General features: G+C 41.9%; 1 protein-coding gene across 15 annotated transcripts in view; it reads right to left on the bottom strand.

Moving 5' to 3' along the window:
- The window catches only part of ATP9B (ATPase phospholipid transporting 9B (putative)), a 216,509-nt gene that overhangs the window by 104,761 nt on the left and 92,817 nt on the right, over nt 1-18,931 (bottom strand). For 14 of the 15 annotated variants that reach the window (XR_012325486.1, XR_012325487.1, XR_012325488.1 and 11 more), the window contains 2 exons: nt 16,786-16,861; nt 6,343-6,419 (listed from right to left, as the gene is read on the bottom strand). The exons of the other annotated variant lie outside the window; for it this stretch is intronic. Coding sequence is in view for 9 of the 14 variants with exons in the window: in XM_033837856.2 (XP_033693747.1) it covers nt 6,343-6,419; nt 16,786-16,861 (153 nt within the window). In the remaining 5 variants the exon portion in view is untranslated. The remainder of the gene's footprint in view (nt 1-6,342; nt 6,420-16,785; nt 16,862-18,931) is intronic. 15 annotated transcript variants of the gene reach the window in all.

Raw genomic sequence — 18,931 nt, 5'->3', positions numbered from 1 at the left:
TTATGAATGGCATGAAAATGGCAACCTGTCACAATTGATTTTTCTTAACCTCCTGTAAGAATTTGTTCCCTCTTAAATGTAATCAAGTATCATCTTATTAAATATATCCGAAGCTAGGTTTTATAAAACAACCCATTACTCAAGTTGTAGTCCTTGTAAGTTAAACTTTCACCAAATATTATTGTAAAAGTAATGGCTAAGTAATAAAAACTTTTGATCTGTTCAAAGTTTTAAAATACAATTTTCAAACTTTGAGTAGACCCCAATCCCTGCTTTACACCTGCCTCAGTTAACACTATGAGGGGCACATTCTAACCCTGAGAAGGAGCTTTAGGAATTTCTCAACACTTTAGAACTTTCCTCCACCTAACAACATTTTAGGATTTATTCCTAATCTCCATGTCTGGATAAAACATGCTACATTTTAAAAAGTATTCTAATAAGCTCCTGTAATACGGGTAAAACTGTATATGCTGATTACATAAAATTAGCAAGTTGGATTTCCAGAACGAACTTCAAGGCCATTCTAAAAGGATGAATTCAAGTGGGACATCTGTCACAGTCATAGAATTCAGTTACAGTGTGATCAATTTTGCAGGATTCTCTGTGTATCTCCGACTGCGGTGTCCACCGAGGGGACAGTAGCTTTCAGTCTCTAGTGTGTGTCAGAACCCCCAGAGGTTCGGATTCAGGAAGTCTGAGGGGAGGGACTCTAGGGGGTCGAATCAGTGCCCCAGATGTGAAGCTGATGTCGCCAACCCAGGGCCACTCAACTGGGCTGTGCAGGTCAGGAGCCACAGAGTAAGACGGGGCTGAGGCACAGCTACAGAAAGTCCCAGACTTTCTATTTTTTAAGAATGCACACTTGGGATAAAGTGGCATGACATCTGTAACCACAGAAAAAGATGAAACTAGTAGGGAATTTGTGTTAAACCTGGTTCAGGGTATATGAGTGATCATACTTTTCTCCTTCCTTTTCTGTCTGCAGTTGTCTTTAAAAGAGCAGCTAGAGAAGAGCAAGATGGACAAAACGATGACAAACAGGAGAGTGGCCCAAAACGGGCTTCGGACACTAGCTGAGTAGGTAATTTTTAAGATACATTTTATGAAACAACCAATACGAACTGGTCAACTTAGCTAACAGCCATCTGCTCAACCCAAGGACGACATTTTACAACGTGCCCAGGCTGGTCCACAAGTAGCCCCAGCCTCAACAGGGAAGTGACACTCACGTTCCTAGGGCAGCAGAGGCGGCCGTGGTAATGTCAGAGGGAGACGGCTCTTCGGAACAGCCGCCACCAAAGATGCGAACTTGTGCGCAGGACAGGGGAAGGGGGCCCTGCGAGCGGGCGTGAGTACTAAGAACGCTATGAAGTCCAGTGGCATAACCTGCAGGGCCCCTGTGTCTCCCGGGGGCATCTGTGGGCAGTTCCTCTGACCCTCCCACCCCACAACCTGGAACTTTAGACCAGCCATTTCTTCACTTCTGCCTGGGGGCTCCTGAACAGCAGCCTGAGAAAGCCACATACTCATTACTGGCTCCATGAGAAATTTAAGATTCAGCTGGGGCCCTAACACTGCCCAATAGTTTATGAGCCTAAATTGTTAGGCTATAATCTTTCTCAATGCTTTTAGGAACTGTCTCAAATTCTTACCATGTTCTGCATTAATTTCACTACATCAATTATTGTTATTATCACTAACTTTTTTTCCCTTAAATTAGCACTGCTTTAACTGTAGCGTTTTCCATCCTAGGAACTTACAGCAATTTACAGATCTGCATGATGCTGCTGTATACCCCATAGTGAAATATGGAGTAAGGGCGGGGGAGGGGGGAAGATACTGGCTGATTAACAGATGACTGTAAATCTTTTCTTTCTTTATTCTTATTTTTCTTACTTTATTTTTTTGAAGTATAGTTGATTTACAAGTTCGTGTTAGTTTTAGGTGTACAGCACAGTGATTCAGTTATACACATATATCTATTGTTTTTCAGGTTCTTTTCCCTTATAGGTTATTACAAAATATTGAGTATAGCCCCCTGTGCGATACAGTAGGTCCTTGTTGGTTCTCTATTTTATACACAGTAGTGTATGTATGTCAATCCCAAACTCCTACTTTATCCCTCCCCTCCCCTCGTTCCCCTTGGTAACTGTAAGTTTTCTACGTCTGTGAGCGTAAATATTTTCTGCAAAATCAAAGAGGCCACATCATATTTTCTATGGTAGCTGTTTTCCATATAACAGTATATAATTTCCCTTTTAAGTAATTTTGTATTTATATATTTAAGTTATTATTAGATGCCTATGAAACTTATTCTTCCAAAGAATATTTTTCCTCGTTATAAACTAAGACCCTCTCTTCTTTTACTGGAAGCATCAGTAGTTTTTTGATATTGGTTTTCTCACCAGAAACAAAATCAATAAAATCCTTTCCCCAGGGCAGCATCAGTCAGTTCTTACCACCACGGCTTCTCTGGTGCTCTGGGCCCTGCCTCAAAGCGTGTCCGGCCTCCCCTGCTCAGCCATGGCCGAGAGCCCTCCTTCGGAGGCTTCTACCTGCCCCTGCATCTGCCCTCCACCCGAGCTTTTCACTTCACCACGACTTCTATGTGCTTAGTCCGCGGACCCTTCAGCCCTTCACCTCCGGGGCCTCCGCCACATGGCCCGCTGCCAACTGCCGGCCACTCTGCAAGTGCTGTCCTCTCAGCCTTCCTCCCTGGCTACCCTTCCCTGCTTCACCCTCGCTGCTGGCACTTTTAGGGCTCTACGAGGTTGCTCCTTGTTTTTTAACTCTCTGTGAAAAGCTGGAAACTCTCACCCATAAGCGCACTGCGGGTGGTCAGCAGTGCTTGTCATTAAACATCCCCAATTCTCCCTCCTCCACGGCTGGGGTAGGACTGTACGTCCCTAATTCCTCCAACTTCGGTGAAGCCATTCAAGTGCTCTGGCCAAGGAAACACGCCCACACCGCTGACCGGCTGAGCGCGGAGGCGTGTGTAACCTGCCACGCCAGTTTCTTCTTATCCCCACGGTCACCAAGGCGTGCTTCCAGGAGGGGCCCCCGCGGAATGGTGCCGAGCAGAGCGCCTGCCCACATCTCAGACATGTACACGAGGAGAGAAGGAACCTCTGGTGTGTGCGCCACTGTGCTTCCAGGGCTGTTTCACCTGACACTCTATCCCCACAGGCATTCCACGCATAGGGCAGCGCTCAGAATGGAGGGTTAGGAACAGTGTGGCTTCCCCAAAGAAATCCAATGAAACTCAGGCAAATGATTCAAAGCATTTTAAATGTTTGCTTTTTGTTTCCACTAGCCTTCTGTGAAATCCAGAAGTTTGCTGGTTTAGTAAGCTACAGAAGAACACTGAGATGTCGTCTGCAGATAATAACGTCTTACAAACAGCGAACATAATTCCTGTCTTCCCTCTGTTTAGGATTCAAACATCACGCATTCTTTTCTTTCACCACATATCAATACTTGCCCTAGATAAATTACATCTGCTGCTTTTTGTCCACTGTAGCATGCTTGCAACCTTTTCCTGAATTTTGCTCTTATAAATCCGGCATTTAACACTTAGGAAGATTTAATGACATATGCGCATTGAGAGATTTTCTCTCTCTCCTAAGATGATCCCTTGATTTACAAGAAGGTTTTCAGGCTGGAGCTCTGCCACCCGCAGTGCCCTGAGGGAGCGGCAGCCCCACGCAGACGAGGCTGCCCCCTGAGCTGCAGTCGCCCTGCTCTGAAAGCAGCCGGCTCCGGCTCCTCCGGGGGCTGCCATGCAGACTCACGGCACAATGGACATAAAGTGCTCAGATCAGTGCCTGCCTGTGTGAGAGCTTCCCTAGGGCTTTCAACCAGAAGGGGAGCAGCAAACGCTGATCAAGCCCCAGAAAGGTTCGGCCCCAGAAAGAGCACGTCTGCTCCCCACGTGAGGCTGTCAAGCGGCAGAGCGAAGATCCGAGCCCAATCCTGCAAGACGCCAAAGGAGTTCTTCCTGTTGTAAGAGAGATTTTGCTAACGCAAGGAAACTGGGAAGGCTGTCTAAACCGGGAAGGAGGAAGGGAGGCTGAGAGGACGAGGAGGAAGAGGGGGTGCAGGAGGGCGGAGGGGAGGGCAGGGGGGAGGGTCGGGGGAGGGGGAGGGGAGGGCGGGGGGGGAGGGGAGGGTGGAGGGGAGGGCGGGGGGGAGGGCGGGGGGAGGGCGGAGGGGAGGGCAGGGGGGAGGGTGGGGGAGGGGGAGGGGAGGGCGGGGGGGAGGGGAGGGTGGAGGGGAGGGCGGGGGGGAGGGCGGGGGGGAGGGGAGGGCGGGGGGGAGGGCGGGGGGGAGGGCGGGGGGAGGGCGGGGGGGAGGGCGGAGGGGAGGGCGGGGGGGAGGGCGGAGGGGCGGGCGGAGGGGAGGGCGGAGGGGCGGGCGGAGGGGAGGGCCTGAAAGGCGGGCAGCTCTGAAGCCGCTCAGGGCCTGGGCACTACTCAGGGAGTGTGTCTTGACTGACAACGAGGGTGGGGTTGAAAAACCACGGCACTCATTCACATTTCACATTTCACTTTGTAGAAAGGTAACGGTGATAGGTAGCATTTACCGAGTAATAAGGCACAGAATTAAGCCGCTTGCCCACAGTCAAAGAGCTGGTCAGTGCAACACCCAGACTCTAACCCAGGCTGGTCAACCTCCAGCGCCAGAGTTCTTCACTGCGGTCAGAAACCTGGGAAAGGTCACCTAAGTAACTCTGGATCAACACCCAAGGGAACAAGCACGTGAGCCAAAACCGAAGGTGCCCAGAGGAAAGAAGTGGCTGTGTGTAGACAGACGGTGAGAAAGTGACAGCAAGTGAGCGGCACAGAAGGGAAAGGGAGAACAAGAAAAGAAGTTGGATTACAAAGTTTTCAGATTTTAAACTTAATAGTTAAAATTAAATTTACCCTCAAATACCATCATAAGTGTAAAAGTAAAATGATTAAGGAAAACCCCCCAGAAATCATATATGTGTTACTAGACGTCCAAGTTTTGCTTACTAAAGAAAAACACCATACTTGCCAGAAAACACACATAACTATGTATGCGATTCTAACTCTTGCCATTAGTTTAGTAATTTATTTTTAAATAATTTAACTCTACTGTAGAATTACTGACTTGGGTATATTTGATTTACTCAAATTAAAGCCAAGTTTTATATATATATATATAAATCGACAGAGAATTTTTCCCCCATTATCAAAATCAGAATTTATACTAAAATAATAGTAGCACAACATTTTTCTTTGACTTCTGTAAACATGTCACCCACAGACATCTGGAGCCCTAACAAATACAGGAATATAAAGTGTCACCAGACGCAGCCCTGGGAGGCAGCTGGGGATGCGCTCCACACGGGAAGCACAGTCGGCTGCACTGCACGCAGGTCCAGGCATTCACAGCGTCAGTGATGCGTCCCTAGTTTCTGAAGGGTTAACTATTTTTTAAAATGGTATTTAGCTGAAAAAATGAAACACATCTTGCCCTAAAAGATATCTTTCAAAGAATTATTTCATTTCTATTGCTTTGTTATAAAATTTCCTGCAGAAGACAACCTGTCCTATGAATTACTCACAAAGCAAGGTGTGACTCCATGAGAGGATTTTTTTGTTCTACTTAGATACACACCAATTATATTTCAAAGAAAAGTGAGTAAAATGCACAGTTAGAAAGAGCTTCTCATTCAGTAGATATTACCACATATTATGACTGGATACAAAATGTGTTGCTCAAATCATAACTACTGAGAATTCAAACTAACCTTTTGTTATGATTTAACTTACACACACCGTGACTGCATAAATAACAATTTTAGGACTGTAACAGGAATATAATTAATTTAGGAATATAATCAAGCAGTCTAAAAACTAAAATCTGGTTTTCAATATGCTTCTTCTGAAATGGAAATAACAAATAAAACTGGTTTAACAATAAAACACTGTCAAATTACATACCATAAAAACATTAATACAGATTCCTTTATTTTAAAAAAGAATCATCAACATAAAAATAGAGTGCAAATTATAAAATAAATAGATTGAGGAGAAATTAAAAGACCCACAATTAACTGTTAAATTATGGGCAAATTATATATACAACAATGAAAATTTAAGAGACATATAAAACTCTGATTAACCAAGAAAAAATAGTTTTGAAAATTCTTCTACACGAGCATGCTGTTACACAAACACAGAGAATTCATATCCTGAATCACCAACATTTTGAAACTCTGTTTCACAAACAAGCTACTCAGAACTACACGTGCTCTCTCACTGAAAGGAGGAGGTGAGTTCAGTCAAGCAGTCGGTCCTCAAGCTAGCCTACCTTACTTTTTGGATTGGATGTGTTCATTACACTTCGAGTCTCTTTTCCAGTATAAATGACAACACCTATTATAGTACCTGCAAAACACAAAAGTGGTCCTTACAGATAAACTTGAAGGATATGCACAGAAGTAACACTTGCTAATTAATCGTTTTGATGGAAAATATTATGACACCATTTGATTTTATACAGATTTATCCAACAGCATATTTAATTTCAGTAGTTCTAGAAAATCTAATCTCAACTTTAAAAATAAACTTTGAAAAACTCAAATGATTTCTTAAGTGATACTAATTTACCTACACAAAACATTAGAAAATGTACTAATATTCTTTTCACTGGCAATAGAGAGCGTGACACTGTTCACTCATTAATGCCTATTAAAATGGTAACTCTAACACTGAAGCTACATTAAGAGAGCTTACATTCTAACTGATCAATTCATGCGATCCCAAACAAGATGGTACCGGTGGGGGGGGGGGGGCAGTTTCTCTGAACAAGAGTCTGAGAGCATCCTTTCACTGTAAAGATGCAGGACAACCAGGCACAAGAGCCTCTGCTCACATTTCAGGACACAGACAATGAAAACAGTAAGAGGAGTATTATAAAGACAATATTTGATTTTGAATTTATATGTTATGTCTCTTTTATTCCTGTCTCCTGAAAGTTTGGTTTTCTAATTGTACATGTTAAGAAGAAATGATAATTTTGCAAAGAACAGTAAAATACCCCTAGAACGATCTATACATTACAAAGGCTCAGATCAGAGGCATTCATCTCTGGAATGTCAAATTAAAAACCATGGAAGTCCGCCTCTAGAACTGCTGCTGTGCATAATTTATATTTCTAATTTTCACACAATTTGAAGGTGAGAAACACAATTAAGGTGAGAAAGATGATATATCCATAATACTCACTGAAATCAACAACCACTGCAGAATTAACCCTAATAATTATACAAAAACTCTTTGATGTCACATTAATGTAATGTGTGGAATTTAGTGAGTCCCAAGGCAGGACCTGTGGAGTAAATGTGACCGAGGTGATCTCGGGTCTACATAACAATGACAGCTGTGCACCACACATCTTCAGCACACCAACAAAAGCCTCCTCCACGGAACGCCCAGGAAGACAGAAGATGCCAGGGTACGTACAGCTCAGCAGTGACAGCTGCAGACGTTACGTGTTTGCTCTTTTTTAGAATAAGCATCTCTTTTTTCCCCCTTTGTAATTGTGTGCCCTGGGAAGCTCTGAGGCTTGCACTTACTGCGCTCTTCAAAGCAGAGCGGCCCCATGTGACCATGGACCTCCACTCCACCAACGGAGGACACAGAGAGCGACTGGTGACACCTGCACTGAGCTGGGCTGCAAATGGCGCATCAGGAGCATCAAGGAGCAAGACCCCAGAAGTGAGGAACCGAGTTTCGTCGCCCACTTCCCAGCCCACAACAACTGCCCCGTGAGACCGAAGCTTGAGAAGCAGCGAGCTGCAGGCTGCTGCGCGCTCCAGCGCCCCCACTGGTCCTGCCTCTCAGACTCCATGCTGCTTCTGTGGCCCTGCACCAGAGCTCTCTGGGTCCAGCCCCTTGAGTGACGCCCGAGTGGGACGGGTTCCCCTGCTGGCCGATCCCAGATACTAAGTTTTCTCTAAAGCAGAAGCCTTGCAAACTATGTGTGGTACAGGTTTTACTTTTAAATTTCTAATTGGTCACAAGGCCTAGTTTTGCAAAATATCACATCAATAAATTATTAAGAGAAACAAATAACAAAAAAAATTTGACAAAACATATGTTCCAATCTTCTTAACATTAAATTCCTTCATCAAATTCTTATAAATTTTCCAAAAGTTTACTCTCATTTGCTGTATTTTCTACCATCAGTAGCAGCCCCGGACCCCTGACTGCGCACAGAACCTGCAGTCCTGCTCTGGGGCTCAGCCTGGACCCCCATCTGAGCACAGACGTCCAGCAGACTCTAGAGGACTCATCCTTCCTTCCAGGCTCTCGGCAACTTAAGATCCGAATGCTCCCATATCCACCTATTACTGAAACATGGCAAGTTTCCTGGTTCTCTGAACCAACAAGGGGAAGAAGCATGGCACCCTGGGAAGTCGTGTTTTTCCCTCTCTGGTGCCCTCAGTCCTTGTGTCTGTTTATCTGTCTGTGTCAACTTGAGTCCTTGCTCCCATGCGTTTGGTTTCTACAGCCAGGGAGGAAGGCCTGAGCTCACTTCACCAGGAGGCAACTTGAATTCAGTCGACACATAACTTTTTTTTTTAATCTGTATTGGGGTAGAGTTGATTTACGATGTGTTAGTTTCAGTTGTACAGCAAAGTGAAACAGTTATACGTCTACATATACCCATTCTTTTTTAGATTCTTTTCCCATATAAGTCATTACAGAGTACTGAGTAGAGTTCTCTGTGCTATACAGTAGGTGCTTATTAGTTATCTATTTTAAATATAGTAGTGACACATAACTTTTAAAGAATAAAATTTTTAAAAATCCTGGTCTTCCCTCTCAACTTGTAATCCAGTGTAAAGAAGATAAGAGCCCTTGTATTACTCCTGGAAATCCAAAGTTCTTCAAACATATCTCAGTATACGGAAGGCTGCTTATATAGAGAGTCTAGCAATTGCTCACATTAATAGGCTTTGAAATAGAGTTAAGCATGTGTTGAAAGATTTGAAATCCATGAAAAAGCTTGCATTTCAAAAATGACTGAACAAAATTTAAAATTAAAGGCACTTTATTTAAACTTGTGGAACGATTGTTTTAAACAACCTAAATACTCTCTCAGAAGATACAATACTCTGGCCACTGAATTCTATCTCTGGAAGAATAAGAAAGGGTTATCTATGCGGCAAATGTGTTATGATGCCTACATTTGTGTCTGTGTTGCCGAAGTTCACAAGCAGGAGCTACCACTTGCCAAGGTCATCCTGAGAATGAAGGTCAGGAGAGAAACACTGTGCACAGTGAATTATCTAGGATACCTCAAGCCTCCAGCCTGGGTTGCTTCTGGCTCTTTGAGAAGAGAGGCCAAAAATCAAGAGTACTGGGGATCAGTAACAACATTCTAACATACAGGAAACAAAAGATGAAATAAATTTAAAAAGAAAAAGAGAATCTTCAAATATCTTTATGAGTGAACTCAATCTTGATTCTTTATTAAAAAGAATAAATATCAACATGATGAAAAAAAATAGGATACAACACCTAGATACAACTAGATATAGAAAATGTAAAATCTGTGACCAGGTATGTAAATGTGGTATGCTGTAAGTATTTTCCTATAAACTATTACATGCTAAGTGCTGAAGGTCAAAGGCCATGGAGGACAGCACCCCTGGAATCAAATCCTGGGTACATGACCCTGCTAACAATGGTAGGCCTTCTGAGCCACAGCCCTTACCTGGACCTCAAGAAGGACTGGCCTGCCCTCTCTGATGTCTCTGACAGTGTGCTACACTTACTTCCGCTCTCTTTTTATTGTGAGAAATTTTAAAAATTCATCATGACAAAAAACCAACATCTACTAACTGAAGAGAATCTCCACCTATTAAAATTATGTTTGCTTTCATGCTTTTTTAATGATGTTAAAACACTAGAGCAAAACTTCGTCTCTGAAGAAGAACTACAATTCTGCAGCCTGTGGAAGGAAAACCACATTCACAGAAAGATAGACAAAATGAAAAGGCAGAGGACGTTGTACCAGATGAAGGAACAAGATAAAACTCCAAAAAAACAACTAAATGAAGGAACAAGATAAATGAAGGAACAAGATAAAACTCCAGTAAAACAACTAAATGAAGTGGAGATAGGCAACCTTCCAGAAAAAGAATTCAGAATAATGATAGTGAAGATGATCCAGGACCTCGGAAAAAGAATGGAGGCAAAGATAGACAAGATGCAAGAAATGTTTAACAAAAACCTAGAAGAATTAAAGAACAAACACCTAGAATAATTAAAGAACAAACAAACAGAGATAAACAATACAATAACTGAAATGAAAACTACACTAGAAGGAATCAATAGCAGAATAACTGAGGCAGAAGAACGGATAAGTAACCTGGAAGACAGAATGGTAGAGTTCACTTCCACAGAACAGAATAAAGAAACAAGAATGAAAAGAAATGAAGACAGCCTAAGAGACCTCTGGGACAACATTAAATGCAACAACATTCACATTATAGGGGTCCCAGAAGGAGAAGAGAGAGAGAAAGGACCCGAGAAAATATTTGAAGAGATTATAGTCAAAAACTTCCCTAACATGGGAAAGGAAGTAGCCACCCAAGTCTAGGAGGCACAGAGAGTCCCAGGCAGGATAAACCCAAGGAGAAACACGCCAAGACACATAATAATCAAACTGACAAAAATTAAAGACAAAGAAAAATTATTGAAAGCAACAAGGGAAAAATGACAAATAACATACAAGGAACTCCCATAAGGTTAACAACTGATTTCTAGCAGAAGCTCTACAAGCCAGAAGGGAGTGGCACAATATATTTAAAGTGATGAAAGGGAAGAACCTGCAATCAAGATTACTCTACCCGGCAAGGATCTCATTCAGATTCGATGGAGAAATCAAAAGCTTTACAGACAAGCAAAAGCTAAGAGAATTCAGCACCACCAAACCAGCTCTACAACAAATGTTAAAGGAACTTCTCTAACTGAGAAACACAAGAGAAGAAAAGGACCTACAAAAACAAACCCAAAACAATTAAGAAAATGGTAATAGGAACATACATATCGATAATTACCTTAAACGTGAATGGATTAAATGCTCCAACCAAAAGACACAGGCTCGCTGAATGGATACAAAAACACAACCCATCTATATGCTGTCTGCAAGAGACCCACTTCAGACCTGGGGACACATACAGACTGAAAGTGAGGGGATGGAAAAAGATATTCCATGCAAATGGAAATCAAAAGAAAGCTGGAGTAGCAATACTCATATCAGATCAAACAGACTTTAAAATAAAGAATGTTACAAGAGACAAGGAAGGACACTACATAATGATCAAGGGATCAATCCAAGAAGAAGATATAACAAATATATATGTACCCAATACAGGAGCACCTCAATACATACGGCAACTGCTAACAGCTATAAAAGAGGAAATCGACAGTAACACAATAGTGGGGGACATTAACAGCTCAGTAACACCAATGGACAGATCATCCAGCCAGAAAATGAATAAGGAAACACAAGCTTTAAATGACACAGTAGACCAGATAGATTTAATTGATATTTAAAGGACATTCCATCCAAAAACAGCAGATTACACTTTTTTCTCAAGTGCACACAGAACTCTCTCTAGGACTGATCACATCTTGGGTCACAAATCAAGCCTCGGTAAATTTAAGAAAAGTGAAATCGTATCAAGCATGTTTTCCTACCACAACACTATGAGATTAGAAACAAATTACAGGGGAAAAAACCGTAAAAAACACAAACACATGGAGGCTAAGCAACACGTTACTAAATAACGAAAAGATCACTGAAGAAATCAAAGAGGAAATCAAAAAATACCTAGAGACAAATGACAATGAAAATACAATGATCCAAAGCCTATGGGATGCAGCAAAAGCAGTTCTAAGAGGGAAGTTTATACCAATACAAGCCTATCTCAAGAAACAAGAAAAATCTCAAATAAACAATCTAAACTTACACCTAAAGGAGCTAGAGAAAGAAGAACAAACAAAACCCAAAGTTAGTAGAAGGAAAGAAATCATAAATATCAGAGCAGAAATAAATGAAATAGAAATAAAGAAAACAATAGCAAAGATCAAAAAAACTAAAAGTTGGTTCTTTGAGAAGATAAACAAAATTGATAAACCTTTAGCCAGACTCATCAAGAAAAAGAGAGCACTCAAATCAATAAAATTAGAGGGGCTTCCCCGGTGGTGCAGTGGTTGAGAGTCTGCCTGCCAATGCACAGGACACTGGTTTCAGCCCTGGTCTGGGAAGATCCCACATGCCGTGGAGCAACTATGCCCGTGAGCCACAACTGCTGAGCCTGCGCGTCTGGAGCCTGTGCTCCACAACAAGAGAGGCCGTGATAGTGAGAGGCCCGTGCACCGCGATGAAGAGTGGCCCCCACTTGCCGCAAATAGAGAAAGCCCTCGCACAGAAACGAAGACCCAACACAGCCAAAAACAAATAAATAAATTAATTAATTTAAAAAATAAAATAAAATTAGAAATGGAAAAGGAGAAGTTACAACGGACACCGCGGAAATACAAAGCATTATAAGACACTACTACAAGCAACTCTGTGCCAATAAAATGGACAACCTGGAAGAAATGGACAAATTCTTAGAAAGGTATAACCTTCCAATGGAGACTGAACCAGGAAGGAATAGAAAATATGAACAGACCAATCATAAGGAATGAAATTGAAACTGTGATTTAAAATCTTCCAACAAACAAAAGTCCAAGACCAGATGGCTTGACAGGTGAAATCTAGCAAACATTTAGAGAAGAGCTAACACCCATCCTTCTCAAACTCTTCCACAAAATTGCAGAGGAAGGAACACTCCCAAACTCATTCTATGAGGCCACCATCACCCTGATACCAAAACCAGACAAAGATGCTACAAAAAAAGAAAATTATACACCAAAATCACTGATGAATATAGATGCAAAAATCCTCAACACAATACTAGCAAACAGAATCCAACAACACATTAAAAGGACCATACACCATGATCAAGTGGGATTTATCCCAGGGATGCAAAGATTCTTCAATATACGCAAATCAATCAATGTGATACACCGTATTAACAAACTGAAGAAGAAAAACCATATGATCATCTCAACAGATGCATAGAAAGCTTTTGACAAAATTCAACACCCATTTATGATAAAAACTCTCCAGAAAGTGGGCACAGAGGGAACCTACCTCAACCTAATAAAGACCATATACAACAAACTCACAGCAAACATCATTCTCAATGGTGAAAAACTGAAAGCATTCCCTCTAAGATCAGGAACAAGACAAGGATGTCCACTCTTACCACTATTATTCAATATAGTTTTGGAAGTCCTAACCATGGCAATCAGAGAAGAAAAAGAAATAAAAGGAACACAAATTGGAAAAGAAAAAGTAAAACTGTCACTGTTTGCAGATGACATGATACTATACATAGAGAATCCTAAAGATGCCACCAGAAAACTACTAGAGCTAATCAATGAATCTGGTAAAGTTGCAGGATACAAAATTAATGCACAGAAATCTCTTGCATTCTTATATACTAGCAACAAAATGTCACAAAGAGAAATAAAGGAAACAATCCCATTCACCACTGCAACAAAAATAATAAAATATCTAGGAATAAACCTACCTAAGGAGGTAAAAGACCTGTACTCAGAAACTACAAGACACTGATGAAAGAAATCAAAGATGACACAAACAGATATACCATGTTCTTGGATTGGAAGAATCAATATTGTGAAAATGACTGTACTACCCAAAGCAATCTACAGATTCAATGCAATCCCTATCAAATTACCAGTGGCATTTTTTTACAGAACTAGAATAAAAAACCCTTAAAAGTTGTATGGAGACACAAAAGACCCCAAATAGCCAAAGCAGTCTTGAGGGAAAAAAACAGAGCTGGAGGAATCAGACTCCCTGGCTTCAGACTATACTACAAACCTACAGTAATCAAGACAATATGGTACTGGCACAAAAACAGAAATGTAGATCAATGGAACAGGACAGAAAGCCCAGAGATAAACCCATGCACCTACGGTCAACTGATCTATGACAAAGGAGGCAAGGATATACAATGGAGAAAAGACAGTCTCTTCAATAAGTGGTGCTGGGAAAACTGGACAGCTACATGGAAAAGAATGAAATTAGAACACTCCCTAACACCATACACAAAAATAAACTCAGAATGGATTAGAGACCTAAATGTAAGACCAGACACTATAAAACTCTTAGAGGAAAATATAGGAAGAACACTCTTTCACATAAATCACAGCAAGATCATTTTTGATCCACCTCCCAGAATAATGGAAATAAAAACAAAAATAAACAAATGGGACCTAATGAAACTTAAAACCTTTTGCAAAGGAAAGGAAACTACAAACAAGACGAAAAGACAACTCTCAGAATGGGAGAAAATATTTGCAAACGAATCAACAGACAATGGATTAATCTCCAAAATATATAAACAGCTCATGCAGCTCAATATTAACAAAACAAACAACCCAATCAAAAAATGGGCAGAAGACTTAAATAGACATTTCTCCAAAGAAGACATACAGATGGCCAAGAAGCACATGAAAAGCTGCTCAATATCACTAATCATTAGAGAAATGCAAATCAAAACTATAATGAGGTATCGCCTCACACCAGTTAGAATGGGCATCATCAGAAAACTCTACAAACAACAAATGCTGGAGAGGGTGTGGAGAAAAGGGAATCCTCTCGCACTGTTGGTGGGAATGCAAATTGATACAGCCACTATGGAGAACAGCATGGAGGTTCCTTAAAAAACTAAAAATAGAATTATCATATGACCCAGCAATGCCACTACTGGGCATATTACCCAAAAAAAACCGCAAATCAAAAAGACACATGCACCCCAATGTTCACTGCAGCACTGTTTTCAACTGCCAGGTCATGGAAGCAACCTAAATGCTCACTGACAGATGAATGGATAAAGAAGATGTGGTACATGTATACAATGGAATATTACTCAGCCATAAAAAGGAACAAAACTGGGTCATTTGTAGAGATGTGGATGAATCTAGAGACTGTCATACAGAGTGAAGTAAGTCAGAAAGAGAAAAACAAATATCGTATATTAACGCATATATGTGGAACCTAGAAAAATGGTACAGATGAACCGGTTTGCAGGGCAGATATAGAGACACAGATGTAGAGAACAAATGTATGGACACCAAGGGGGGAAGTGGCAGGGGGGACGGTGGTGGGACGAATTGGGAGATTGGGATTGACATGTACACACTAATATGTATAAAATAGATAACTTATAAGAACCTGCTGTATAAAAAATAAATAAAATTCAAAAATTCAAATAAATAAACTGTTCATTCCCTGTCCTCTACAGGGGACATGTGCTCTGGTCTAGCAGCTCCCTGACCCTTCTGTGTACCCACGCCCCATCTTAGCACAAACGCAGAAGTGCCCTGCATGGATCTGAGCCCCTCCTGCTCCACGTGCCAGGCACATGGCCCTCGGAACCCTGTCTTCAGCCTGCTGTCCCCCTCAGCATGAGGCCTCTGCACACAGTCAGTGCCGTCTGTGTGGTTTAAAATCTAGTTCACGTGTTTCTTCTTCAGGGAAGCCTCTTCCAGACCCTGACCAGGTAAGGTTTTCACTTCTTTGTTTTCAAGGCACCCTGCACTTTTCTGAGATACTTAGCATAGCTCAAATGACTTCTCTCTTTTTCTTTCTTTTTATTTTCGGCTGCACCACGCGGCTTACAGAACCTTAGTTCCCCGACCAGGGAATGAACCTGGGCCCTGGCAGTGAAAGCGTCTAATCCTAACCACTAGGCCACCAGGGAATTCCCTTTGGCTCATTTTCTTCATTTCTTTCTCACCATAAGCTGTCCCACACTGTATCACCAGCGCCAGGTCTGGAGCGGAGATCCCATACACCACCCCAGAAGGAGGACTGTGCTCTAAGGGGAGCGCTGCCAACACTGGTGACAGATGCCGAGACAGACATTCCTCCCCTGAGTGCTTCTCCGCATCCTATCCCACCAGCACCCTTAACGCTCCCTGCTGCTACCTCCTGGTACCATCCACAAGGTCAATCATTTTCTGAAAAGGTGATAATCACTTAGATTTTCAATGCCTCTCAGAGAAATTGACTTTACAAAATGTACATTTAAGTGGCCTCCCTGTTCAACCACTGGAAATATTCCAACATACTCCAATTTTACTTAAAAGAACCTTCATCGTGGCCCCTAAAGGCCCAACCCAATCTCCCTCCTAAGGTCCCTGTCTCATCTAATACTTCTCTCCCTCACAGACAAGCGACCACACCGACCTCCTCAGCTGTTAGATGAATGAGAAGTGGTCAGAGCCCTCTGAAGTCACCGTTTGCTTCCCCGGTTCTGCTGTGCCACCTGTCTTTAAGGCACACTGACAAGTTTGCCATGAAACAGATGTCAAAACTAGCCAAATGCCCCTGCCTTGCTACACAAGGGTGCACCCTCCTTAGCTGTTTCAGCCTAGCTCCTCCAAGCGTGATAAGCAGCAGCGCAAGCCTCGCCCTGGGCTTGTCTGAGATGCAGACTCGAAGGCCTGGTCCACATCCACTGAACGGGAGTATATGTTTAATAAGGTCCCTGTGGTGCAAAGCACTTTGACAACATTTGTTTGGAGTCACTTAAAAACACAAAGCGTCTCCTATATGTGCGAATTCATGTGAAAAATAGAGCTTATTTCTCACCTGATGCAACAACAGTGCTTGCCCACAAGGTATTTTCTATGCTGAGACTTTCATGAATGGGTGGATCACTATCTTCCTGTTCAAGGAGAGAAAAGTAAGAAAAAAGCAAATTAGCAACTTTTTTATTACTCGTACTTCAGATATCTACAGTGTTAAAAACAAGTCCACCAGCTGGATCCAGCTAACGAGCAGTGAAAAGGCAGTGAAAAATAGGGGTATAAGACAGGAATTTACACAGAGGATTCTGGGATGATGGCAGAGCAAGAAGCACCAGGAATGGCCCCCAACCTGGGCCACAGCTACAGGGACAGAATCTGTCTGATGTAACTAATTTAGAATCCAGAGCTGGTTAAGGCTTGCAAGTTCCAGTGGAAGCGCTGGATGGTTACTGCAGTCAATTGTGGTGACTTTCAGGTCTTAGCACGTAGCACCTACCCGTCCCACCCTCAGCCACATGGCAGGAGGCCATACACATGTTTCTAGAGCAGCTTGCAGAAGCCAGCCAGGGTGGACCAAAAGGACCTTGTCCTCCATTATCAGGAATCTATGCTCTGATGCTGCTTAAGATGGCAGAGATGCAGCCAAAGAGGCAGGTGGCCATTGTTGCCACACCTCCCCCCTTGTTGCAAACCCCTCCCCCACCAAGTGGATTTCAAGGGCGAGTGCCCCGTTTATCCCCCTTTGTTTTTCTCTTTTCCCCCTTTCGGAAGACAGACATTAAAGACTAGGGCATTGAAAAACAACTGCATAGACACGAAAAGACAGAAAATGATGGCACATGCCCAGGAAAGGCTCAGAAAAGACATAAGAAAGCATTAAGTTTATACCTCAGGCTGAGCCTCAGCAGAGAGAGAGCCTACCACAATCAAAAAATAAAATAAAATAAACAAAAGCAATGACAGAAACCCAACGAACCCTGGTTTTGACTTCTGGAGTTACCACATTATTATATTCAAATGTACTGTGTTCAACAAAAAAATAACAAGGCATAAAAACCAACAGAAAGGTATGGTCCTTTCAAAGGAAAAATATAAATCAACAGAAACTATCCCTGAAAAAGATCTGATGGCAGTTATACTAGACAAAGATTTTAAAAGAAAAATATTAAAGATGTTCAGAGACATAAAGATGTAGAGAGTCAAGAAAACAATGTATGAACAAAGCAGAAATGTGAATGAAGAAATAGAAAACCCAAACAGAAACCAAAAGAAATTCAAGAGCTGAAAAGTACGATGAGCAAAATGAAAAATTCACTAAAGGGATTCAAGGCAGTTTTGAGCAGACAGAAGAAAGAATTAGTGAACCTGAGGGTAGGACAATGGAAATTACTGAGGCTGAGAAAGAGAAAGAAAAGAGACTGCAGAAAGTTCAAAGGGCCTAAGGGATCTGAAGGACAGAAAAAAGCGAACCAGTATACACACTGTGGAAATCCAAGAAGAAGAAGAGAGAGATAAAGGGGCAGAGAGACTATTTGAAGAAATAATGGCTGAAATCCCCCAAAGTTAATGAAAGACATGAATGTAAGTATTCAAGAAGCTCAGTCAAATCCATGTAAGAACTGAAAGAGACCCACACCAAGACACATTATAATCAAACTTTCCAAAGACAAGGACAAAGAGAGAATCTTAAATAGCAAGAAAGAAGTGAATCGTCACATACAAGCGATCCTCAATAAAATGATTAGCAGATTTCTCATCAGAAACTATCGAGGCCAGAAGGCAGTGCACTGGTATAGACAAAGTGCTAAAAGAAAAAGAACTGTCAACAAAGAATCCTATATCCAGCAAAACTGTCCTTCAAAAGTGAGGGAGAAATCAAGACATTCCCAGATAAACAAAAGCTGAGGAACACTGTAAATCAACTATACTCCAATAACAAGTTTTTTAAAAATGCATGCTTAGCCAAATTGGGGAGCGGGGGAGAAGCTGAGGGGAGCTGGTGACCACTGGACCTTCCGGGCAAGAAGTGCTGCTCAAGGGAGTCCTGAAGACTGAAATAAAAGGACACTAGACAGTCTTCAAAACCACATGGAGAATTAAAGATCTCAATGCAGATGAATAATTATAAAAGTAAATATTATTGTAACAATGGTTTGTAACTGTACTCTTTCTTCTCTACATGATTTAAGAGACTAATATATTTAGAG

The sequence above is a fragment of the Tursiops truncatus genome, chromosome 13 (assembly GCF_011762595.2).
Source record: "Tursiops truncatus isolate mTurTru1 chromosome 13, mTurTru1.mat.Y, whole genome shotgun sequence".
Classification (NCBI taxonomy): Eukaryota; Metazoa; Chordata; class Mammalia; order Artiodactyla; family Delphinidae; genus Tursiops; species Tursiops truncatus.
The sequence above is the reverse complement of the archived record's forward strand: the minus strand, read 5'-3'. Positions and strand labels throughout refer to the sequence as shown.